Source organism: Podarcis raffonei, chromosome 12, assembly GCF_027172205.1.
Source record: "Podarcis raffonei isolate rPodRaf1 chromosome 12, rPodRaf1.pri, whole genome shotgun sequence".
In the NCBI taxonomy this organism is placed as follows: domain Eukaryota; kingdom Metazoa; phylum Chordata; class Lepidosauria; order Squamata; family Lacertidae; genus Podarcis; species Podarcis raffonei.
Genome location: NC_070613.1, coordinates 27962128 through 27988815, shown reverse-complemented (window position 1 = coordinate 27988815; position 26688 = coordinate 27962128). Strand labels below are relative to the sequence as shown.

The window sequence follows — 26688 nt, the reverse complement described above, 5'->3', positions numbered from 1 at the left end:
CAGACTTTCAGGATTTTTTTATTTGGTTTTTGTTTTTTTGGTTTTGTTTTTTTACACAAAGGCTGACATTTTCCACAACAAGGTGACAAAATCTTGGGAAAAAACACCTTCTGATTCCTTTTTGGGGCTGTATTAAATTGCATTGCACAACGTTCCAACAAATCCTTCTCCTCTTTCGCCCAGATTTTAAGCTAGTAGATGAACTGAAGAAATGGAAGGAGTCAGCTTTCAGTATAAAAGAAGAAATGGCAAAGAGAGAATACTTTTTTTTTTTTGGTTTTGTTTTAAGTTAGTTTTAGTTCATTCATTTGAAACAGACTGGGCCAATGTCGATACTGAATTCTTGATCAGGGCCACCAATGTCCAAAGGTGCAATGTCAAGGATGGGCAAGCGAGATGGCTTGTTTGTTCTGTATTCAATAATTGTTGAGCCCCATTTGTTTGTCTTTCTCTGCAAGATAGCAATAGCAAATAGTAGTCAGAACAGTTATTCAGGCACTGATTGATCACTGATTGATCAATAGGAGTTCTGCTTCACTTCCCTGCTACATACACCCACTAGTCCAACCCTCCGGCACATTTCACATCATCTAACATGCCAGGGGCCTCCTATCTTCATCCCATCACTTCTATTTCCCCTTCTCCTTTGCAGCACCACTGCCCAATTCTTGAACTAACACCACTCATACTCTCATGACATTTGCTTTTCAATCTGATGCCTGTACACTGGTGCTTTAGTAACAGCATTTTGTACGGGAGAGATGCACTCCAAACAGGCACTTTCAGCTTTTCTGTGAGTGCCTGCCATGTGTTCAGAGTTTTGCAAAACGTATTTCCTGTTCACATTTTGTGAAAAATTGCCTCTGTGTGTGCAGCAAGCACTACAGTCTGGGCCTTAATCTAATGGGGGGTTTTATTGTAGAAAAGGCAGGGGAGTGATGAGATGGGTAGCACTGTACCAGTTAAACAGAGTTATTCCACAGGTCAACTAATTTATAGTCTTCGCTCTCCAGGAGTGCTAATTTTCCATGGCCCATGTAACTGATACATGGTGGCTCTGAGTCAAGCTTTTCTTATAAATTATGTCTCTGACTACTGTGAATACACAGCTAGGGTGTGAAGCACCACTGGCAGTCTGCATGGACCTTGTGGCACTCCAGATATTTGACTCCTCTGTCACTAGCCAATGGTATAGCCAGCATGGCCCATGGTCAGGGTTGACATGGGTTGCGGAGCTTTACAGGCCGAGGGAGCCAGCGTTTGTCCACAGAGAGTTTTTCCGGGTCATGTAGCCAGCATGACTAAGCCGCTTCTGGCGAACCAGAGCAGCGCATGGAGACGCCGTTTACCTTCCCGCTGGAACGTACCTATTTATCTACTTGCACTTTGACATGCTTTCGAACTGCTAGGTTGGCAGGAGCAGGGACTGAGCAACAGAAGCTCACCCCATTGTGGGGATTCGAACCGCCGACCTTCTGATAGGCAAGCCCTAGGCTCTGTGGTTTAACCCACAGGTCCACCCGCGTCCCTTGGTGTTACAATAGGGAGATATTTTAGTAGTGCCTTTTATAGGTGCTTGGAAAAGCTGAAGACTTACCTTGGATAAACAAAATAACCCTTAACGACTCCCAACTCTAACAAGTACATTAAGTGACCTGGCTCTGTAGGAGGGCAGTAACACTCAAAGATATTGATAAGCAGGAAGAAACGGGTACTTACAGAGCAGCCGTCTTCAAGAACATTGTACATGAACCTGCCGTTGCCTTCAGCTCGGAGTTCGACATCGTTGGATCCCTGCACTAACAGAGCGCTCTTCAGGCTGCCTGTTTCTGCATCCATGTAAGCGATGCTGTTCTTGCAGTGGTAAGTGATGTTCTGGGAAGCATGGTTAGCCAGTAGTCGCATGAAGGCAAGTTGGGTGGCCATGTCCTTGGTGGTTACACCTTCCTCGTTGTACTCAAACTAAAAACGGAAGGGAAGGGGAAAGCTTCAGTCAAAAATCACACGCATATTATGAAATACATTTTGCACATAAGTCAACTTGGAACACCTTGGCCTCTGAAGGGCAAGGCAATTGGGGGGTGGGGTGGAGTACCACCAGCATTTGAGAAGAAATCGTCAGAACTTAAGTTTTGTCCAAGGCCACTGGGAAGCTCCAGGCAAAGCATCATGGCAAGGGGCCTCACTCACTGGCCAAAGGAGCAGCAGCAGCAGCAGCAGCAGCAGCAGCAGCAGCAGCAGCAGCGGGGAGTTTGTTTCCTCAACCCACTCAATCCCTATCCATGGCGATAATTCATGATGCTAAATGGAAGTTTGAGATTCAGAGGTGGTAGACTTGGGGTGGGAAACCTGTGCAACTCCAGATCTCATTGGACTGAAACTTCCATAATCTCCAGATAGTCGCTATGGCTGGGGACAATGAAGGATTGGAGTCCAGTGAGTCTGGAGGGTCACAAACTCCCTGTATCAAAATGCACCCTCTGTTGGAAGCAAAATGTGGGAATAGATGGTTTGCTGGTCTGATCCAGCCAGGGACCCCTTCTTATGAACAGGGTTAATGTATCTGTTGTGTGGATTAAAAAATAATCAGCAGGGTTTTTGCCTTCCTTACTAGAATGTTTTTGGCCTTAGAGAACACATTTATCGTAATGGATGCAGTATGGAAACTCACCTGAGTACCGCCATTCATCATTTCTCCAAACCAAATGTGTTTCTTTTCGGCAGGGTTCTTGCTGCTGTACCAGTTCTTAGCTGGGAAGCTTTCTGGATTGGCATGGATGCAAGTCTCACCAGTGGAGAAGTCACAATAAACTCTAATGGCATCCATGGTGCAGCCTTGGTTAGGATCGATCCAGTAGAAGCCTATCATTTTAAAAAGCAACAGTAAGCCCATCTTCATGTTAAATACTCACACTGCTGAAGCCATAGGAACAGTACAAGTACGGACAATACAGAAACCTTAAATCCCCCCTTTTTAAAAATCACTTATGTGTAACTAATGGTTATTGTTTAAATCTAGTTGTACCATTTATTTATTTATTTATTTATAAGATATTTATTAGAGTTTTCCATTTTATACAAACAAAGAAAAAAAACATAAAAGAAAGAAAAAAATATTAAAAACACAGAAATTTCAAAACCTGTTTTCAATAACATACTTCCTTGACTTCCTCATACCTCCCCTTCTTGTTTTCTAGTTCAAATTATTTATCCAGCAAATCCTGATCTCTTAGCATTACAATTAACTAACACTTTGTTTTCTATTCAACTTCTTAAATTATTGTGACTTAAACATTACTTATACAAAACCGTTTCTTCCATTTTCTTTTACCATAACAGCTAGAGACCACTTAATTTCAATCCAACCCCCTTCAACATTCATTAATATTACAATGTTTCTGTAAATAGTTGTACCATTTATTAACTTGTTGATGTGAATGGCTAAAAGTGGAGAGGAATTAGGTGTGGGGTTGGAACAGAAAGGAGGGGGACATCCAGTAGTTTTAAATAAAAAGCCATAACCCCTGATATGGGCTTATTTGGGGGCTGGCTGTGTTGATAAATACAATTCCTGCAGTCTACAAGGAGAGATTTTATTATGCAGATGGAAAAATTTGATCCTCCATCTGTTCTTACCTCAACACAGCTGATAGAGTTATGTGAGAGCAACAAAGACAGTCTAATGCAGGCGTAACCAACACAATGCTCTGTAGATGCTGTCAGCCTACAACTCCCATCAGCCTCAGCCAGCACAGTCAATAGCTAGGGATGATGGGAATTGTTGTCCATCAACATCTGGAGGGCACAAACTTGGCTGTTCCTGGTCTAGTAGTTTGTCCACCTGCCTCTCCCTGTTACTACCAAAAGGTTTCCCAGACAAAAGGAAGAATGGCAGCTTCATGGACAAATGGCACACACAGATTTCCATTGGCCACCCACCCACGAGTGCATTACATGGTCAGCAAGCCACTGGGTCGAGCATCTAGCACTAACATACCACTGGTCCATTCTGGGTGGCTGAGTCTGAGGTCACGGCAGGTGCGGGCTGGGTTCTTCCTGGAGCCTTCTGGGGTCAGGAGGGTCTCGATTTGGTTGTTCAATGTTTTCAGGGTGGCATCAACTTCATAGTCCTTGGGTCTCAGAGATGGCTGATCTGCCCGGTAGTATTCTGCATCATAGCCAATTTCGTATCCACCACCATTGGGACCAGGTGGGCCAGGGTGGCCAGGTGGGCCTGGTGGACCCTAAAAGTGTTCAGAAATGAGCATGCCTTTGTTGAAATCAAGTTCACTTGATTGTGCAGAAGTCCCAACCCCTTCTCCCCACGAAGAGCCTAAACACAGCGCAAGGTGCATCAAATGGTTCCTTTGGGGCCTATTATAGAAGTGGCCCATGTTCATTAACCCTAGTGATGAGGCAGTGGATGCTGGACACCAAACATGTAGTCTTAATGAAGCACTCACTAAAGCAGAGAGCGTGGACTCTTTGCCTGGTTCAACATGACCACTGTCTTGCAAGAGTCAGGTCAAATGTAATATGAACATCAGACAATGGCCAAACAATGTTCCACATTGAGTTTCTTCTACTTATGTTGCATTTTGAAAATTTAATGACAGGCACCGGGGAGGGGGGAAATTTTAACTGGGAATGCAGCACATAGTGGAGAAGAGGTTTGCTGCTGCTCCCCCCCCAAAAAAAAATCATAGCTAAAACATCAGGGTCCCCTGCTGCAGACATTTGCCCTCTAATATGTGAAGGGTGGCAGGGATTGGCCAAGTGACATGACAGAGGGAGTGGAGATGCCATGCTCATCCCTGCTCTTACTCACATGTCTGGTAACCGTATAATGCCCAATTAGGGCTAGAACGTCAAATAAAAGGGGAGCCTTTTTATTTCAAACATTTACATGGCAATCTTACATCTGTTTACTCAGAAGCAAGTCCCAATGTGTTCAGTGGGGCTCACTCTCATGTAGCATGCGTCTGGAATTGTAGAACTTAAGAAAATAATATTTTCTTTTTTATTATTGGTTAAATTTCTATACCGCTTTTCATCTGAGGATCACAGGGCAGTTTGCAATAATAATAATAATAATAATAATAATAATAATAATAATAATAATAAAATAAAAATAGCATGGTAACAAAACAAAACCCCCCAATAAATTAAAAATAAAAACCCAATAAAGTTTCGCAAACTAAATGCATTAATAACACATTTGCTTGGAGGTTTTGCTTTGGGTTTTTTTTAACAATAAAGTGGCATATACATTTTATGAAATAGAATATAGAAGCACTGTCCTATTTAAGTTTGGTCAGATGTAAGCTTCACTGCATTCTTTGGGGCTTCCTCCCAGGAAAACTGCATAAGGTTGCAACTCAAGCCTGTAATCCTGTGTCCCGGGGGTAGCTGTTCAGGTGATGTGGGACTCCAGCTCGCATTAGCCTTAGCCCATGTGGCAATAATCGGGGGGGAGGATGCAAGCTGTAGCCCAACATTATCTGGAGGGCCCCACATTGGCTACTCCTGCTATACACGCTTACCTGGGAGTTATCCCCATTGAATGCGGTGGGACTTCCTTCTGAGCAAACATGGACAGCCGGGTGCCGCTTGTGTTAAAATTGATGGTTTCAGCCCCATACCCTCAGCATCCAGTTTCATACTTACAGAAGGTCCTTGGCTACCCTGAGAGCCACGCACACCAGCAGGGCCAACAGGTCCAGGAAGACCGTTGCGGCCATCTTTGCCAGGAGGACCAGAAGGACCTGCAGGGCCCTGAAGGAAGCAAGCAAAGAAACACCCGCAGATTAGTACACCGCCAAAGAAATGAAATGTAGAAATATATAATCACTTTTTTTTCAAAAAACAACAACAAGGCTGTTTAATATCCCATACAAAGGGAGAATGTTCACATACCCTTGGGCCAGCAGGTCCAGTAGCACCAGGTGAACCTTGGTCTCCATGATGACCCTGTTGAAAGGAGAGAGGTTTTTAAAAACATGACTTACCCCTGTATTGGCTTCCATGCAGAATATTCATCCTTGCGCAAATGGCAAATTCATGGCGGGGAGGGAATATAATGGAGGGCTTATTTTGATTCTCAAAATCTGTTTTCATTTTAAACAAATAGGACAGGGGTGCAGAAGGTAAGGAAACCTCCAGGTGTTATTGAACCTCAACGCCCATCAGTCCCAGCCAGTCCAGGTAGTGGTCAGGGGTGATGGAGGTCGGAGGCTGAGGACATCTGAAGGACGACTGGTTCGCTGTCCTTATAACAGGATGTCCAGTCCCATCCCTGAGAAACAGGAAGTGATAACGACGACAAACATGCCACTGAGCATATATGGTCTCTCGCCCCCCTCACTGAATAACACCGCCTGCCCCCATGTGTCTGGGCACTGGGGCAGGATTTCTAGATGGGCTTCAGTCATACACAACGTCTCTGCTTCTGAACATTAATTGCTGGCCTAATGGAAAGGAAATGCCGACAACTCTGCAGAGAGCTGCTGCCAGTCTGAGTCGTCAATGTTGATCTATGTGGACCAAGTCTCACTCCTTCTAGTGTGAAAAGGCAACACCACAACTCCTTCACACAGAAGGGCCTTAGAACGTGCCACCAATGATGCCGGGCCCTGTGAATGTGCTGATTATCAGGGAGGCTATATTATTTCTGTTGCTCTTTCGCCCCATTGTTCGGGCAACACACTTACAGCAATGCCAGGCAGACCCTGAAGTCCATTGTGTCCCTTGAAGCCAGGTGCGCCTCTGGGTCCCTTGTCACCAGGACCACCTTTCTCACCACGTGGACCTGCTGGGCCCTGTGGAGGGCATAAAAAGGGAAAAGTGAAAAACAGAATCTTTGCAGGGAGCTTTCCACCTGCAGAGTTTGTTTAGACACACACAAGTACGTTTGCTTTTGGAACATTTTCACGTCTAGAAAGCAGATTTACCTCTGTTTAAAAACAATTCTGCTGAGCAAGGACTGCGGCTCAAAATGTCTCAGGGTCCCTCTCCTTTTTGCCAATCTGTTACTCTACCACTGATCTGGTCTAAGTAGGAACAGCCTGAGTCCTTGCTTGGGACCAGTGCTATTTTTCTAGAAAAAGAGGTGCTGGAACTCACCATGAATGCCTCCCTTGTTCTCTTAGAATGGTAATGGTGCCCACCTGAGAGGTGCTGGAACTGAGTTCTGGTGAGTTCCAGCTAAAGAAAAGCCCTGCTTGGGACTAGAAAGTTTCCTAAGCATTGGTTTTTGCTTATATCCAGCCTTAAGTCGTATAGCAGGTTGTGTCCATTTTGATGAGCCTGCATCTCAAAATTACTACACTCAACGCTTGCTTTCTCTTTGTCCTCAAAGGGCTCACAAGTCAAACACATAAGGAATGGGAGTTAGGCTAGGTACCCCACCATTGCAATTTTAAAACCTTTCAACCAAAGGGAAAGACCACTACCATATTCTAAACTTCCTACTCATGCCAAAATTTCCCCATGATCTATACAACCCTCTGACTTGATTTCCAGAACCCAGATCTCCATTCCTGTCCTCATCATGGGACTTCTTACCAAAAGGACATAATTACAGAAGCGAAACAAAATCCGAACTTACAGCAAGACCTCTTGCACCAGCAGGACCAGCAGGACCAGCAATTCCAACGGGACCCTGAAATGGTGACAAAGCACAGTTAGAGAAACTGCTCACTGTAGATTGTGATGCAAAGCTCCCTTTCCTTGACCAACAAAGGAATGACCCAAGGGTGGCTCAATACATTCATAATATGGACAAGAACAGGAAGCACAAGTGGTTCACGCTTCATGTCCTCTGCGTTTCTTTTGGCCACAATGCCCAAAGTGTGACTTTAGGTAGTTTTTGTCCCTTCCTTCACTGGAAGCACATGCTAAGGGAAGAGCTGGGATAGTTCAGTGCATTATCAAATGCACTGAACTGTAAGTTCAAGTCACTTGCACTTCCTGTTCACCAAAGATGAAGAGAACACCCAAAGCCAGTCATAGCAAATGGCTGCTGGAATGAAAGAGCATGCATGGCATTTTCAGAAGGCCCTGTTTTGGGAGGTCTGGTTGCAAAGGGACTTCTGTTTCAAGGGAGCCAAAAAGTGTAACCGTACAGAGAACTAATGTCACAGCGAGGAGTGATGTGGCAGCTCACAGCCGCTTGACAACAGGTTGTCTTCATTCATTGGAGACGAAATGGGAAGCGCACTGGTACCACATCAATGAGAATCAAGAAGGAATACTGTGATCCCCGCTGCTTTCTTTTACAATGAATTGGCAGTAGTGGAATGTTCAGCGATACAGTGGAGGGCTTGGCCATAGTTTACAGGATGGTACTAGCCATTATGCCAAGTTTTGAGTAGTGTAGGGCTCCCAGGCAAATAGTGGGCACCCACCATGCAGAAAACAGGGATGGAAGAACAGCACCACCCTACTATTCACTAAGCTTCAGGGTTAACACCTGTAATTCCCTTCCTCATCACAACACAGAAGTGCAAGGGCCAGATTTTAGGTCTGAGAAAAGCTGGAAGATGGAAGTCTTATTGATACAAGGAACAGAATACTCTTCTTATTGGACAGGATATAAGGGGAAAATACTAGATGGGATGAATGGTAGTTAGGGGAATTGTGCATGTGTAGACTGATGAGAAGGTGTGCTTTAGGGATCAGGCATTGAATGTAGACCAAAATATCATCATCATCAACGATAACGTTTCTCACGCTTTGGTAAGCCTTCAGGGCTGACAGCAGTAACAAAATTATCCCTCCATCTAATAGCAAACTCAGCTGGTGATCAAAAACAGAACAGCAATCCAAATGGGGCCACTGAGAAAAGGAAGGTGCTGGTTTGTACAAAAATATTTAAGATGCACCCTCGCTATAAAAACCCGGCTTAATAAGGCTGAGCATGCTCAGTGGCCACACAATTCTAAGTGCCCACTGGAAGCAGGTGCAATGGAGTACCCTAGAAGACAGCATGGCTGGCCAACACTGAACAGGAGCAGTCCACACTGTGACGTTCTGCAGTAAATCCCACTTGCCTGGTATCTAATACCCAACCCATTCAATAAGCAGTTAAGTCTAGTACTAAACTACAACAGGTCAACTGAATGCATGGAATCCCACCCCAACCCTTCCTAAAGGTTTTGGCCAAGGTTCTCAATGCCATCAGATAGACTGCCTGTAGGGCTTCTCAGTGCGGAAGGCACCCATTGGTGGTGTAGTGGTTACAATGCCAGACTAGGACCTGTGAGACCAGGGTTCAAATCCCCACTAGGAAACGAAGCTCACTGGGTGACCTTGGGCCAGTCGCTGCCTCTCAGCCTGACCTACCTCATAGGGTTGCTGTGGGCATTAAACAAGGAAAAGGGAAACTCATGCATACCACCCTTGAGCACCTTGGAGGAAAAAGGTGCAATCAATAAACATGTCTTGGGGACCGAGCCTTTCGAATGCAGCCCTGATAGATTACACCTGACTTTTGATTTTATGAAATGGATAGAAGTCACATACAGGTTCGCCACGATTTCCAGGTTTGCCAGCAGGGCCAACAGAGCCATGGGGGCCGGGGGCACCGAGAGCACCAGCGGGACCAGGGTTGCCAGGAGCACCACGTTCACCCTGAAAAGATGAAGGCAAAGGACAAATGGAAGACCTTTAATTTTTTTATTTGCATTTTTAATACAGAGACAGAAAAACAACACATCCCACCCCCCCTTCCGCCCACCCCCCAGTTGTACAACTTTCATATCAATCTCGACATACAACTAAATCCCTGGAGACTTCCCTAAATGGAAGTCCAAAGGCATGAGCTTGCAGCAAGCACAGGCTCATTTCTGCCTAGAGAAGGGGAAAACGCAATTACCTTGTAACCAGGAGTACCATCACGGCCTGGAGGACCATCGTTACCTGGATTTCCCTGTGAAGAAAAATATAATCTTAACATCACACACGACATGGAAAAAAAGCTTTACTTTACTGACAGGGGAATGACAGCGTGTTCTGTACCTCCCTCCTGCCCCCAGCCCCAAACCACAGAACAGGTCCAAGTGGAATAATCTGACACACTTTATTCTTCCATTGTGACCATTTCTCCCCTAATTACTCATTTCAGAGGGATGGATTTAGTTTATTTCTAGATTTCTACAGTTCTAGATTGATCCATTTTTTTGCACTCTATTTATGCATTTTATTTTATTACAGCTTTATTTCATCAGACCAAAAGTAATGGAATGTTCTGAGAACTGTGTGATTTTAATGGAAATATTATTCCCCCCCTTTCTTATCTTTTCATGTTATCATTTCTTCCTCACTGTGTACATGAAGGTAAAAAAAAAAAAACAAAACCGTAATGGACCCCTGGATGGTTAAGTCCCATCAAAAGGAGACTATGGAGTGTGGTGCTCATCTCACTTTTCAGGCTTTCTCAATGGGCAAGTTTGGATAATCATATATTGGCTTAATAAACTACCTTATAAGTGAGCCTTTTGGCCACACATGAAGCCCATTCACTCTTCCCTTAGTGGTGAGAGGGGAAAAAAGATGATTATATATCACCCAGAAAACTTCATTCCTGATTGTACAGATCAGGAAATATGGCTAACATCTAAGGAGCAAGACATCATATTAAGCCAATTTCAAACCATGGCTGAATATACTATCTTGCTCTAAAGCTGCTAACTGTAATTTTCAAGCCTACATGAAATGGGAAATTATAGTCAATGGAAGATTTCCTGGTTTGTTTTCTCACTCGCACAAAGGGAGGAACAAAATGGCCAAGTGTATAGTTCAGACCTCAGTTTATTAAGCTGAGACATGATTATCTGTATATGGTCACTGTGAGGTTTCCTACAATGGCAGCTAGTGGAGCATGGGGATGCATCACTTTATAGGATCAAGTGCATTGCTGTCAACGACTTCCAAAGCACACTTCAACATGCAAAGTACATTACAACTGCTATCCTATTCATTGATCCCACTTCCATTTCACTGAATTAAAAAATAAATCACAAACAAACAAAAACCTTCATACGAAAGAAAAACAGCTGTGTTAAATAGCCTTCAAATATGATTTTAAATGCTGCTGAAAATTTAGGATTCCACCTTCCCCACCTCTATTTCCCCCACTGTTATGACCAAAAGGGTATACTTACATCACGTCCAGCTTCGCCCTGGGCACCATTCACACCAGGGGAACCCACGGGACCAGATGGGCCGCGGGCACCTGGGGGACCAGCAATACCAAGGGGTCCAGGCTCACCCTAAAAACAATAGCAGGGATACATTTCATTGCTGTTCGTATACTTAACTAGCAAAATATTCACTACATCCTATTTGCCCATTCATTATTTGACTACTATATAACTTTCAGCTGATGCCAGTAGACCATGCATGATGCTCTACAGCAAGGGTGGAAGAATATTTTTAGCCTATAGTTACCAGATGTCCCCGTTTCCCGGGGACAGTCCCCAGATTTACAAATCTGTCCCTGGAATGTCCCCAGATTTCATTTAATGGCCCCGGATTTATATTTTAAGCATTGTAGATTTCTTAGTAGGGAATGAATGTTGCATGATTGGTTCAATGGCACAAGACACATCATATGAGGACTTCTGGCAATGTAAAATGGCGGGCACCACAGCAGCGAGCAGCTCCTGAAGCCAGCCAGAGCCAACTGTGCTACCAGGCTGGCTCTGGGCTTCTGAGACTGCCACTGCTGCCACCACTGCCGAGGGGGAACTGGGGACACACCGTACGTCAGCTGGGGGAACCACTGACCCCCCCACGACCCAAATCGAGCCGGGAGCGAGAGCACCCAGCCACATGGCCGACTGCCCAGTGGCGCTCTGGGGCCAGGAAAACCCTGGCACCGATGCTGGGAGAAGGAGGAGAGGCGAAGGAGAAGGAAGAGAGAGAAAGAGGAAGGAGAAAAAAGAGGGGAGCCCCAACCTCGCTGCGCTGCTGCCGCCGCTGAGGAAGAGAGGTAGGAGAGCACCGGGAGGGCAAGGACAGGTGGCCGAGCCCAGGCCCAACCCAAGCCTACTCCACGGCTGCTAGAGCTCCAAGAGAGCAGGCCGGGGCCCAGAAGAGAAGATATTATTTCTTATTTTTTTAAAAAAATAACTTTTAAAAAAATAACTTTTAGTCTGTCTTAAAAAAAAAAGTGTCCCTAGATTCTCTGGAAAAAAATCTGGTAACCTTATTTTAGCCCAGACTTTTATCTCCTTCCCCACCAGCCGCTGGTAGGCCAAGGTTGATGTCACAATGATGTCAGGTGAGGGTTTTTTTTGCCTGTAGGGGTCTCCAAAAGCCCCTTTCAAAGTGCTATTTAGCACAGTACTTTGAAATGGGCTTTGCAGGTACTCCCAGTCAGCAGTGCCTGCAAACTCCCTTTTCACCTGAGCCAGGTTTTTACCTGCCCAACACCAGACATCCTATAGGATGTTCTACACCGCAGCTCAACAGAAAGCAGCTCTTGCTCATGATACATGTGCAGACTAGTCTGTTCCAGCTATGGCGGTGCAAGCAAGAGTTTCCACTGCCAAGGCAAAAATGTGATTGGTTGAACAGCTGACAGGGCAGGACCATATAACCGGTTCCCACTTGCCAAGCAACAGCCAATCCTAGACCTTCCTTCAGGGAATTTCTGGTACATGTCCTGCCAGAATGGTACAGTCACCCTCAGGAGGCAGCTAGCTTGAGGGCATCAGCTGAACTCCCACACCAGCATTGGTACCCAGTGGCACATCCTATGAAACAGTGCCACAACGCACTTGTAGGAGCAAGCCATGAGACAGAAGCGCACAACTCCAAAGGAGCAACTATACACTCTGTTTCTCCTCCAGGTTAAAAAAACCAAGAGTTCAGCATTGAATTTAGCATGCACCATCCTAATTCCAGACAAAGCATATCCACCACTTAGCTGAAGGCTTGGCAAATATGGTACTCACAAGTGATCCAGCAATGCCTGGGAGACCACGTTCTCCTCTGCTGCCAGGAATACCAAGGATACCAGGAGCTCCAAGAAGACCTTGAGGACCAGGGGAACCAGGGGCACCCTACACGAAGAAAAGAGCAGAATAAAATTTTCAGATCCTATTTGCAGACTAGCAAATTTCCAAATTGTAACATAAATGAAACTGGTTCTTCCCATCTCCTTTGGCAACTTAATGTGATCTCAGAAGTGCACGTATCTCTTCTGATGTACTCAGATTAAGGTTATCCAGCCTTCTTAAAGACAAATCAGGCAGCCTTGAAATCCTTATTCTGTTTCAGATCATCTTGTTTAAGTTTGGGAATGGGACCGCATGGCAATGCCAGAATAAGCCTAATGACCTCAATTGCAAATTAAATTAAAACATATTCATTAGTTGCCACTTGCAGGGCCAATGAAACCAGCAGAAAGTGGGACTTCATGCTGCAGTTGCCACACCTGGAGAACGACTAGCAATTCTCAGTGGTGGTGTAGGCCAATGACATCACTGATCCATGGTGGATTATGCTAGCCATTCTCCAGGAGCAGCACCTAGAATCGCGCAGCCCCCCCCCCCATCTATCAAGTGATGCCCTTTGCTAACAGGCACTGGTTCCTTCCTTAAATTGTCCAAATAAGGCTATTGGCCTTATGGTTGTGAATTCAGCCAGTGGCTACAAAGATTTAGCTTAGAATTTGCTGAGACCAATTTATATGCACATCAATACTTCTGTACTATTTGATGCAAGGACAGATATTTTCAAAGTCTTCACTTAAATGCATCTTTTCTTTTTTTAGGCTATTCACAAGAGATTTGGGGGTGTGAGCCACATCATCATCCGGTGCAATGGGCAATCCATTGTGTCCAAACATTTTGTGGAATTCTTGCCCTGACTACCATGGAAGGTTGAAAGTCCACACAATGCACAGAATTCTGGAGCCCTAAATATTGAAAATCAAGATTATATATATCCTTGACTTCATCCTGCTTCTTAGGGATGGGCTCGTATAAATAAAACAACTTCAAATAAATAAAGGTTGAATAGGAGCTTGCTGAAAGCTGTCCTACTGAGAGCAGCAAAGCTCATGAAGAAAGTGACATATTCCCCTGGAGTAAAAAAAAGAAGGCGACTGGACTCAGAGAAGCCATGTCACTCCAATCCAGCAGAAGACCTGAATGGTATTGATGCTTTGGTTTATGTCTGTGCGTACTTAAAAGGGAGATTACTATATGCTTTGAAGAACACACACTCATGGGCTGTGTTGGCTGATGTCTGTATTTCTGAGAAATACGGCAAGAATGACTAATACAGCCTTGGCCAACCTGGTGCCTCTCTCCAGCTGTTATGGACTGAACTTCCATAAGCCCCAGGCAACATCATTGTGTTGGCTGGGGACTGATGGGAGTTGTAGTTCTGGAGAGCACTAGGTTGGTGAAGGCAGGCCTAAGAACTGGTATTCAGGCATGACTGATCTGAACCGTTTTTAATTCTGAATTTTACCTTGCTGAACAATGGGTAACAATAATGATAATGAAAATTATGAAAAGGAAGAAAAATGAATTATTTGTAATAACTTACAGCAGCACCACTTTCTCCACTTGGACCTTTCTCTCCACTGAATCCAGGTGGGCCAACAATACCAGGTTCACCAGCACGGCCAACTGGACCAGTGTCACCACGTTGGCCTCGGATACCTTCTTTGCCAGCTGGGCCAGGAGGGCCAGGGGGACCAGTGATACCCTAGGGATAAAGTAGACAGGTAAATAAATGCACATGGTTACATTGCTGGTGTAACCAGTTCACAGAGAGCAAAATATTAAATCAGATAGCAAAGAACTGACAAAAATTCTTGGTGATAAACAAAAAAACAACAACACCACAACAACTAATTACAACAAGCTTGCTCCTGATGATCACATGGAATCAATGGACTCCTTTCATCGAGGTTTCTACAGCAGCGTTTTTCAGGTTTCCTATATACAAGTAACACTTTCCACAGCAACTTGTCCAGTTGAGGAATTCCAGGAGATCTGCCATAGAAACTTTACACATGGTCCAGGATTCTGGAGCATGTTCTAGCCAAGGATCAGTGGCATATGACATGCAAATGTGTACAAGAAAACTCCAGGAGCACACTTCGATTGAGAGCAAGTGTTAGGGAGGACAGGACGGGACAATATGGAGTAAAGAGTGAGGAGGGATGCTTACATCCTCCACCCCCATAACTTTACAGGAAGCTGGTTAATCTAGCCTCCCTGCCATCTCCCTCTCTCCAGCCAAATGTTTAGACAATATTTTTGTGAGAGAAAAGTAGTATGGAAATTTGTGGGTGGAAAAGCAATTTCAGGGAGGGGGATTTCAGATGAAAAGAGGCTGTTGGGGAAGGGTCAAGCAGCCTCCTACCCAAATTCCCTTCTTCCAGTGCTGCTTTGAGTAAAGGAGAGAGGAGTTTTCTTAGCCACATTCATTCATTCATTCATTCATTCATTCATATGCACTGTATAGATAAGCCTTCTGCTAATCCAGGGTTTTGGGAAGGCCTGTTGAGCCCAATTGTCACTGTGCCATGTATTCAATGGCTGCATATTTGCTGGAGAAGGTTGGTAGTGATGGATAACTTTTAGAGAAGCTTGCCCACTACTTCAGATCTTCCAAAGAACCCCAGTTATCCAGGATCGTTCTTTGCAAAGAGGAATTAGAAGCACCAGACCCTTTATGTCTTCTACCTTGTTTAAATTTACAGATGGAGTGTTCTCAGTGGCTACTTACAGCGGGGCCAGGGGGTCCGGATCTTCCAGCAGCACCAGGGAAACCAGTGACACCCTGTTGTGGGGAAAAAGATCAATGAAGAGATTAGGACTTACAAGGACCAGCAGGAGGGTGGATGTAGGAGCATCAACATAATAAGTTTCTACACTTACAGGTGGACCAGAATCACCACGACCTCCAGTGGGACCAGCAGGGCCAACGGGACCCTATATACAAGAAGAAAGAGTAGGAAAAATGAAGATAAGTAGAGTACTGCAAAGTTCTAGCTGTCAAATATTGGCTTGATCATGACTGGAGTTAAAAATTAATGAAAGCTATGCTACTGACTTATTGAAAGGAGGATCAGACACTATTTCATACTCTAATGCAGGCATGGGGAACCATATGGCCCTCCCAGTGATGTTGGTGTTGGGACTCCAATGGCCAATGTGATGGGATGATGATGGGATTTGTAGTCCAGCAACACACCACTACTTTGTAACAGTAGTCATAATGTGGACCAGACGCCATCCCAAAGATGCTAACTTCGTTTTGAAGTGTGTTGACATTACCACTACCTCGTACATGAGATAATTTTTCTAAGAACAGTGGTGGTTCATATACTACCAACCACAGGCAGAAAAATTAACATACGAGTTACAGTCTTCACTCAGTTGTTGTTGGCACCCATCTGAAGGAGTGCGCCATTGGGGGTAAAGTCAAACTGTTGGGAAGTTACAGCGCCTGCTGTGGCTGTAGAAACCAATATGGGAGAGACATGTTTTGTCGCAGCTGGGACAGATGAAGGCGGCTGGTTCCGCTGCACCATGGCATTTCTTTTCTCTGCACTCCTCCCAGCGGTCATTTCAGTCCAGTCAGTACTCATATACGCTTCAAAGTACTACTCTTCATTCAATGAATTGATAATGCTTATGATAATTGGATTATCAGTGATATACCAGGAGTGCTACTGTATGTCAAAACTCCTCTGGAAATACTGTACACACACAATCTACCCAGAAAGATGGCCACTGGTATTGGTTCTTTACCACCAATCTATAGCATTTATATATTAACTCTTTGAAAATAGCTTATAAGGAAGGAGTAAGGACCACGTAGTTGCTGCTGGAATACAAGTCCCATCATTCCTGACCACTGGCCATGCTGGCAGGAGTTGATTGGAGCTGGAATTCATCAACATCTGGAAGGCCACAGATTCCACACCCCTGCAAAGTTTACCTAACTCTGAATTCCTCCAAATGTAGTGCCAAAGGCAATCCAGAATTTCATCCTTTTGGGAATGGCATGCTTTGTTCCTGCTCTTTGGGAAAGATCCTAGGCACTTCACAAATCAGCCTAACAGTAATTCTAGATTTGAACCATGCAAGCATTCTGCTTCACAGCTATGCAATAAGTTTATGGATGTAGCACTATGAAATCCAAAGAGACTACACAGTTTGATCAGAAGGTGAGGAGAGTTTAATATAAAATTCATTTGACTTACAGAGGGGCCAGAGTTGCCAACAGACCCGACAGCACCTTGTGGGCCTTGTTCTCCTTTAGGTCCTCTCTGGCCTCTTTCACCTTTAGCACCAGTCTGACCAGCTGCACCCTTAAAAAGTCAAGAGGGGAGAAATGTTACTCAAAATACATTATAGCCCCAAACTATTAAAAACCACGTGAAAGCCAATATTTCCCTTCATACTTACAGGAGGGCCGGCAAATCCAGGAGGACCAGCAGGGCCAACCTCACCACGTTCACCCTATGGTAGGGGAGGAGAACCAACACACATCCCAGTGAGAAAAATTAATCGCCATTTCATATCAAAGGTTCCTAGAACCTGTTCATGTCACACTTTTAAAAGAAAGTATTCCACTACTTACAGAACTTCCACGAGGACCAGCAGGGCCAGCGGGGCCAGCGGAACCGGCTTCGCCCTAAAACAAACACACAAAGGATTCATGTTGCTAGGATACGCACCAGGCCGTCCTCTACTGCAAGTCCATGGCTGAAGACATAAGCGTCTACCCATCAGCCTCTTGGTGATCCACTGATGCAACTCAAACCATCAGGTGCCACAGGCAAGAGAGCAGGTGCATTGCAGCAGGGTGCCTTCAGAACAAATTGATCCCAATGGCTTGGGCATGAGAGCTGAGCCACAAACAAGGGTTCAATCAATCAATCAATCAATCAATCAATCAATCAATCCCAAGGCACTTTTGGCTAGTTTGCCATATTTCATCTGCCAGATCCTGAACAAAACACATTCACTGCATTTTCTAAATGGTGTTCTATTTAGGCCCTGTAAAAATGTGTTCTTAAAGTACAGCCCAGACTCCTCATTGCCTCTAAGACAAAGCTAGTGAGAAGGGTGTGTAAATAGCAACAACAGAGTAGGCGCAATGCCATCTTTTAAAATGTAATCCTTTCCCTCCAACATTTTTTTAACCATGCTTAACTTCTTTTCAATCAAATAATGGCCATGAATTCAAAGTGCCATGTTAAGGATGCGCAAGCGTTCTTTGCACTGAAGGCTCCTATGCCATGACAAAATGGTAGTTGTTTGCCTTGTGATCTTGGTGTCGGGGGAAGCTGCCATTTGAAAAATGTAAGCCAAATAACATCTCTCTGGGTGCACCGTATGGAACCAGTTACACCATTCATTAGATTTCCAGTCATTGGTCTTGACCACGGATCTTAACAGATATAAAACCATACAGACACAGGTAAAAAGCCAGGTAGCCATGCAGCCTACGCTTATCACCCAAGAAGGGGGGGGGGGGAATAAAATAAAATCACGAAAAGTACAGTTCAAGCTTTCAATTTTAAATGTGTGTTCAAGCAATTGTCCTTATAAGCCTCTGCCTGAAATCGCATGAGAGCAAGGAGCCTCAAATGGCCATCGTGCTCATGTGTGTGTGTGTGGGGGGGGAACAGGATGTCCTGTTTTTTCCAGGGCAGTTGATGCATATAGGGATGTAGGGATGTTCCCTCAAGCATTTCATTTCCTGGGGAATATTTACATCTTTAGGGACTCTTTAGGGAGTTTTCTGAATTATTATTATTATTATTTAGTTATATTTAGTTATATTATTTAGTTATATCCTGCCTTTTCCCCAAACTGGGACTCAAGGCAGCTTACGGATAAAATAGAAAAAGCTAAAAACATAGAAAAGATAATCATTAAAAAGCAATTAAACACTAACAGAATTAAAACTAGATGGGCAGATCTATTAAAAATACAGATAACAACAACAATAAAAACAGCACAGCAACAGCAGCTTCCTTAAAAACAGTCAGTTCCTAAAAGCCTGTTGGAATAGGAAGGTATTCACCTGCTGGTGGAATAACAACAAGGAGGGAGCCAGTCTAATTTCTATAGAAAAGTCTGAGAGCATAAATATGGATTAATCTAAGCCAGGGTGTTGCCCCGGTTGCCTTCAAGATGTTGCAGTACTGCAACTCCCATCAGCCTCAGCCAGCACAGCCAGGGATAGAGCTGTAGTTCAGCAATATCTGGGGGGTGACAGGTTCCCCATCCCTAATCAATGATTTAGGCTGCAATCCTATACCCACTTATCTGGGAGCAAGACCCACTGAACTCTGTGTAGACGTGTGCAGGATTGCAGGGTTAGAGTTGAGTCAACTGAGCCTAGTGCAAGAATGGGGAACCTGTGGCCCTCCAGATATTTTTGGACTACAGATCCCATCATCCCTGACCATGATGGTTCAGGGTTATGGGAGGTGGAGTCCAAGAACATCTGTAGGGCCACAGGTTCTCCACCCCTGGGCTTAGCAGATAGCATATTTGGCAAAACTGGATTCAAATCTTCACTCAACCTTTGGCTGACTGTGTTCTTATGGGCATGCCATTTATGTTCATTTCTCCATCTGTAAAATGGGACTATTAATAACCACAGATGGTGAATAAGATAATTACTAGGAGGCTCTTTGGACAGGAAGAAATGCTATAGGAATAAGCAGCGGTTTTTTCTGGGGGGTATGCATACCCCTAAACATTTTGTGAATCTTTGTACCTTTGTCTATTTACTGTATTTATTTTTCCAGATTTGAATTATAAAGTGATGATTTCCTTGAGTCAAAATGAGAGTATCCCTGAACATTTTTTTAAGAAAAAAAGCACAGGGAATAAGGAAAAAATAGGATAAGACCCAATGCGTAGGACGGCACTGTAGGTATTATTTTAACTTTCTCTGTTGTGTGTAACTTTGACCTACCACTAAGATATTTGAAGCGGATTATAAATGCTTTCACACAAACAAACATCTTGATATTTTCCCCATTGTGTTTTATTTGGATGGTGTAACATTGGAGGGGTGAATCTCACCCATGTGAAGCTGCCTTATACCACTAGATTGGTCCATCTAGCTCAATACTGTCCACATTGACAGCCAGGAGATAGTTCAGTTGGCAGAGCATGAGATTCTGGATCTCAGGGCTGTGGGTTCAAGCCCCACATGGGCCAAAAGATCCCTGCATTGCAGGGGGTTGGACTAGATGACCCTCGTGGTCCCTTTCGACTCTACAATTGTATGATTCTGATCCAGGGATTCTGTGATCCAGGGTTTCAGGCAGGAGTCTTTCTCTAGCCCTACCTGGAGACGCATTGAACCTGGGACTTTTACATGCAAAACACATGCTATACCACTGAGCGATGGCTCCTTCCCATACTAAATGCAAGCCTACTAAGCATCTGAAAAGTCTGCCACTTACTCTTTCGCCAGTACTTCCAGCAGGGCCAGGAGCACCAACTGCACCAGGAATACCCTGAAAAAATCAAGCAGAATTACAGGTTTGAATCTAGGGTGCTTTTTCTCTCCATGTTAAACCCACACCAGAAGAAAATTATCCAAGCTATGGACAATTCACAAATGATAAAACAACACATTTAGTTTTTGTTTTTTAAAAGGTTTTGTATTGTTTTTAGTTTTCTTAATCCAGCATCAGAAATCAATGTAATAGTTGTCCAAACAAATTGCATTAACTTCCTTAATAATACCAGTGATGTATTTTCAAGATCTTCAGTGATCTAAACTTACTTCAGGCCAATATCACTGAAGGTTAAGGGTCTGGGTGCAGAATTAATGGGCTATGTATTGGGACCTAAATCCAATTATTTTTCTCTCCCCCTCTTGATTACTAAAAGGACTGAAGGCTTGGCTCCTAGGAAATAAAGCAATTTAAGAAGTATACTTACCCGTGAACCATCTCTTCCTGAAGTTCCGGCTTCTCCTCTGAAGCCTGTTGGACCCTGAAATGAAGAGGGACGCAGCATGAATTCTGAGTCTCACTGTCTAATTCAGAGGCTTTCAACCTTTTTGAGTCCACGGCTCCTTTGACCAACTACATTCTTTCTGTGGCACCCCTGTGGGGCTCAGGAGCCCAGTTATGTCACCCTTTGCCTGCAGAGCCGGCAGCCCCTCACCCTTAGCCCTTTCCCCTCTCCTTGGGAGTCCTCTATTATTTCCTTATTTTCATTTTTCATGTCTGTTGCTTCTTTATTTTCTCCCCCTTTGCAACTACCAATGCTCTGGGTTGCCAGTGGAGATAAAAATCCTCTTAGTTGTGACTTCTGCAGATGGAAAAACAAACACCCCTATTTTTCTCCATTTTTACTGAATCCATAAACCAGACAACTCTAATATCAACGCCTGGAAAAGAAATTGGATCCACACTAACAAGAGAGTTGAATGTTACAAACACAACCCAAAATACCTCCCAGCGAACTCAGTTCATCAAATAATTATTGCTAGCTCCCTCAAGATCATCTAATATTTTTTATTTTAAAAATCATGAATAACATTATGAAATGAATTTTAAATGTAGCCAGCAGAAGGCATGCTTTTGTAGACAGGAATGGAAGTGTTTAGCATTTTGCCATTACTATATTCCCCACTAAGCCAATTTCTTGCAGATGCCTATGATGTAGCGTCCCTGAAAAACAGTGTCTCACTCACATATGTACTCAACTTTGGGTCTTGATAAACTAAACCAGAATAACAATAAATTAATTGACAGAATTAAACTTGCTGATCACTTATTACACAGAAGGTTTCCATGTGACTTGCCGCATATGATTCTAAGCCAGGAAAACTGAGCCTAAGACTTCCCACTCCAGCACAAGTGCTTAAAATGGGGTCTCTTGATTACTAGAGCTATTCAGGGACCGAAGCTGGGGTCATCAGCTTACAAAGCAGGGGCAGTCCTACTGAGCGGCCACAGCCTTTCCCCACCAAGGAAGACCTTGCAATTAAAATACACCAGGGGCGACTTTGCGGATGTGATGAATTGTTGGTCAGGAATCAGCTTGCCTCTTATTGGCCTTACCTTTTCGCCTTTGCCTCCTGGGACGCCAGCAATACCTCTCTCGCCGGGCATTCCACTGGGACCAGCTGGGCCTGGAGTACCAGCAGCACCAGCGGCACCAGGTTCACCCTAGGAGAACAGGAAAAGAAAGATTCAATCTTCAAGAGCCCTAGGGGGAAATGAGCCACATGCTTCATTGCGCTGCCTGCGAATAGCTGCTTGTTAGTATTCTGAAAGGTACTGCACTTCTGAATACTGCTGGGGGGGGGGGATACTCTCTGCAGTGAAGGTGATGTTTCTTATCACGTGACATTCAAACGATCCATTCTCCAAACATGCAGGTAAAAGCAGGTGAATACCTCCTAAGCAGAAATGTCTGGTTTGGGATAGGTCTGATTAAAATGGATCAATTTGGAGGATGTCTTCTGGGTGTTCAAAAGTAACCTGATATGAGATTGACTTCATTATCATCTTGGCAACATCAAGCAATGCCAGGAACCATGTGAATTATATTTTCCAAGGGTTGTATCTAACTAAGCTATACTCACCATTGAAATTGATGGGCCTAAGCTGGTCATGCCCTTTGTTTTTATTGGGTCTTCTCTGAATAGGAATAACCCCTGAATAGCTCAGTCAGTAGAGCACGAGACTCTTCATCTCAGGATCATGGGTTCAAGCCACACGTTGGGTGAAAGATTTTTGCATTGCAGGGGGTTGGACTAGATTACCCTCATGATCCCTACTAACTACGATTCTAAGAAATCTATGAAACACTGGATGTGCTTTCTGTCATCCCTGCAGCAACATCCAGGGCTTGAAACCTGATGGGCAACTGGCAATACCTTTCTGGAGACCCCTGGGTACTGCTACCACCCCCCAATTTGATTAAGGGGTAGCGAAACCAAAAATAGATCCACTACAGGTTGACCAGGACTCCAGATCCAGAATCAACGGGCAGGGTGGAAATTTACAGAAATCCATCACAGAGCATCCCTGTACATGTCTGGACTCTGCCTCATCACAAATGTTGCAGTGAAAAGTGTCATCCTAACAGGGGCGTAGGAAAGAAGGGGGGCAGGGGGACGGTCCACCCCAGGTGTCATCATGGAGTGGGGTGACAAATTATCAAGGAACAATTACTGCCCTACTAGGGTAGTTCATAATTTTTTTTTTTAAAAAAATGCCTGCTCCAAAGGTCTTATCTTACTACACTAGGGATTATATACTACATATGAAATTTCATGCATATCAGTTAATATCTTGACCCTCCTCCACGAAAATAGCTGTTTACTTGGCTGTTTTCCTATGTCATGAAGGCTGAACTCTCAACAAAGCCTTTGCTAGACTCTTTTCGGGCACCTGCTAAAAGCATTCTTCTTTAGGCAAGCATACCTAGATTGCTTAGGAAGTTGAAGTAATTTTAATCTTAATATTTTAGCTTTTGTATGTTTTAAAGTAGGGTTGTTAATTTTTCTTGATTTTACTGCTGTGGTGGTTTTTTGTTTTGGTAAACCACTTTGCAGGTTTTTAAAAATAAATTTTATTAAATAAACAAACAATAAATATAAATAAAATAACACAAGCCAAAACACAATCCATCCTATAGATTTAAGTATCTGTTCATAGTCGCCTACTTGTTATCAGAGGCTCAGAATCCACAGTCCTTTGTAAGAAAATATGAAATAATGTAAAACTATTTTTGCAGGCAAAAATGTGTGTGGGGGGGTGAGACAAGAATTTTTTTGCACCGGGTACCACCTGACCTTCCTACACCCCTACATCCTAAAGCAAGAACGAGTAAGTATATATGAAGCTGCAACTATGCCAGTAGACAAAAGCAGAAGAAAAGGAAGGCTCAATCCCTGATCTAGACAAAGCCACATGACTGACAAGCTCCAGATGCATAATGAGGATTCCAGGTCATGTTCATCTAACAGCATCCTACCCAACCCCTACGCAACAACTTCATTTAAAATTTAAGAGGATGTTCTAAAGCACCTATTAATACCAAATAAAAAGTTGCTCATTCCTCTTTAACAGTTACACTTCAGACAACAAAGACAAGCGGCTGATACCTAAGCCAAAAATACCCCTATGTGACCACTGCACCCTTTGCCGATAATACAAGATCTTAAAGGCAGCAAAGCAGCAGACTGTTGACATGCTACACACACCAGGCACATATGTATATGGGAGGTTGCCATCAGGCTCCGGCTAAGCGCTTGCATCAAGGAGATGACACTGCCCTCCCCAGGATTTCAGAAAAATAGCACCCTTTTTGCCTTACCTTGTTACCATCAGTTCCTGGTGGGCCGGATGGGCCACGGCTTCCAATGGAGCCTACAGGACCTACAGCACCACTTTGACCTGGAAGACCACGCTCACCCTGGAGGAAGCAGATGGGCAAGAAGTGAATTGGAATCCAGAGGCCTTGAATTTGGATAGCAACCTTAGCATTTAGCACTGAAGCCTGGAAGATGTTAGTGGTACCACCGGCAAATGCTATTTTTTGCTTCTTCGCTCATACATAGCTAATGAATGGGATCTAGGCTTAAGGGCAGGCCTTGCTCTTCTGCAGGAGTCCTGCATCTAAACAAGAACTCAGAGTGCTGCTCTCTAGATGCAGACATATTGTTGACAGCCCAGTTCCAAAGACACCGAGACAGAAAGAAGTCCCATTGGTTTCCATGGGACTCACTTCTGAGCCAGAGTGCTTAGGAGACTATCCCTTTACTTGGCTTTATCTCTTGGTCCAGAATTCAGTTCCTCCTTGTCAATATAAGGACATCAACTTGCAACTCTGCATATTCTATGCATTTTATGTATGATTGCTATATTCATGCAATATTTTACAATTGGATAATGCGCTATGCATGCCATACATGCATATATAAATTATACTGGACACTGAACACATTAACAACACTTAACAGATGCAGCATTCACCGTATTATCTCAACATGTGTGTTGCTGTCCTCTGTAAAAATCTTCAGAAGGTGAAAATGTGGTTTAGTGTATTGTAGGCAGAAGACTGGAAACGGCAGCCTTTCCCTTGGGAAATCTTCCACAATGGAGATGAGGCATAGGAACCCAAGAAGCAGCCTTATACAGAGTCAAGCCATTTATCTGAGCAGTGTCTACTCCGACTGGGAGCAAACCTCCAGGGTTTCAGACAGGGGTCTTCCCCAGCCCTGTGTGGGATTGCACCTATGAAATTCTGCATGCAGAGCATGTGTGTTACCACTGAGCTGTGGTCCTTTCTCCCAAACAGAAACCCACCCCAATAGCAGTGGTTATTCAAGGGTATTCTGAACGCATCTTTCTTAGTTCAAAGGAAGGTATTGCAGACTTTAGGAACAAAGCAAAGCACAGTGAAAAATAAACTTACTCTTGGACCAGCAGGACCAGCAGGACCGAAATCACCATGAAGACCCTATGCACAAAAGAGAGAAAGAGAGAGACAGGTTACGCTTAACTTTGAACGTGTTTTCCTTACTGTCATTTTAAGAATTATTATAGCTACCGACTGAGGTTATTTCAATCCAGTGAGATAAAAAAGGAGATGCACATTTTGATCTCAAAGCTGTGGTGCAGCAGAACATAGGGCTCAAGCCACAAGAGAGAATTTGACTCTGTTGTTGCGTTCCTTCTCATTCTCTCTTGCAGGTTGGCAGATAACCTCACAGGGTTGTTGTAGGATGAGGAAGAGACCAGCCATGCACACCACCATTGGAGTAGTGGTGGGATAAAAAAAACCAACCAATGACCAATAAAGAAGACATATATTTTAAATCTGTGTGTATTCACAGGAAGGGGGGGGGAACCTACCAGTTTAACCGATTAAGTGGCCATATTTCTAAGGGTAAAATGTGGTTGTTGTTTCGTTTTGTTTTTTTACAAGAGTGTTTTCCATGCTGCACACTGTGTTATCCATATTCACAAGCCAAAACCAAAGGAGCCAAGGATGTCCAGTTGGTTGGAGCAACTCAGGGCAGGTACACTGAATCACTTTAACTTCCCCCTCGGTTTGAGAGGGGAATGTCAGACAAACCATGCCGAAATATTCCTACAGTGTGCTGTAAGCACTGACCATGCTGCCTGAGGGTTACATCAGGGAAAATGTAAAGGGCGATTGCTAGAACCACAGCACAGGTACTGCTATGGAGCTTGTCCCTACAGAGACATTCCCTCACGCCTCTTTAGAGGAAGTATGCCAACCTGCTTTTCTCCCGGCCACAATGGACACCTGCATATGACAGATGGACAGCAGGATTTCTCTCACTGCAGTTAGACACTGCATTTGTGTGGTTTAGAAAAAAACACATCTTATCCATAAATGTATTGTGTTCAATTACCCTTTCGCCTGGTTTGCCAGCTTCACCAACTGGGCCTGAGGGACCTGGAAGACCCTAAAACGAAAAGGAAACAGATGGTAATAATTTAACAACCCACAATCCTTTTGTGTATTATGAAAAGTCACAGGTGAGCCTGTGCAAAAGTATTAGTAAACACAGTCTAAAATGTGAGGGCTATTATGTCTCACAGGCTTCATTCAAGACACAGGAACACAGGACACTGCCTTCCTGTCAGAGCGTTGGTCTTTTTAGCTCAGTATTGTCCACCTTTAT

At 44.0% G+C, this 26688-nt stretch overlaps 1 protein-coding gene across 2 annotated transcripts in view; it reads right to left on the bottom strand.

Annotated features, from left to right (window-relative positions):
• Positions 1-26688, bottom strand: part of COL1A2 (collagen type I alpha 2 chain) — a 64873-nt gene continuing 38185 nt past the window's right edge. The window contains exons 29-52 of one of the 2 annotated variants that reach the window (XM_053409932.1): positions 26416-26469; positions 25449-25493; positions 24348-24446; positions 22082-22189; positions 20952-21005; positions 20468-20521; positions 17617-17670; positions 17442-17495; positions 17237-17344; positions 15906-15959; positions 15754-15807; positions 14563-14724; positions 12960-13067; positions 11163-11270; positions 9875-9928; positions 9523-9630; positions 7607-7660; positions 6711-6818; positions 5917-5970; positions 5668-5775; positions 3998-4244; positions 2672-2862; positions 1720-1962; positions 1-451 (exon numbers count right to left, since the gene is read on the bottom strand). In XM_053409932.1, coding sequence (XP_053265907.1) covers positions 305-451; positions 1720-1962; positions 2672-2862; positions 3998-4244; positions 5668-5775; positions 5917-5970; positions 6711-6818; positions 7607-7660; positions 9523-9630; positions 9875-9928; positions 11163-11270; positions 12960-13067; positions 14563-14724; positions 15754-15807; positions 15906-15959; positions 17237-17344; positions 17442-17495; positions 17617-17670; positions 20468-20521; positions 20952-21005; positions 22082-22189; positions 24348-24446; positions 25449-25493; positions 26416-26469 — 2430 coding nt within the window. In that variant the 3' untranslated portion in view covers positions 1-304. The remainder of the gene's footprint in view (positions 452-1719; positions 1963-2671; positions 2863-3997; positions 4245-5667; positions 5776-5916; positions 5971-6710; positions 6819-7606; positions 7661-9522; positions 9631-9874; positions 9929-11162; positions 11271-12959; positions 13068-14562; positions 14725-15753; positions 15808-15905; positions 15960-17236; positions 17345-17441; positions 17496-17616; positions 17671-20467; positions 20522-20951; positions 21006-22081; positions 22190-24347; positions 24447-25448; positions 25494-26415; positions 26470-26688) is intronic. The other variant, XM_053409931.1, reaches the window with a different exon arrangement.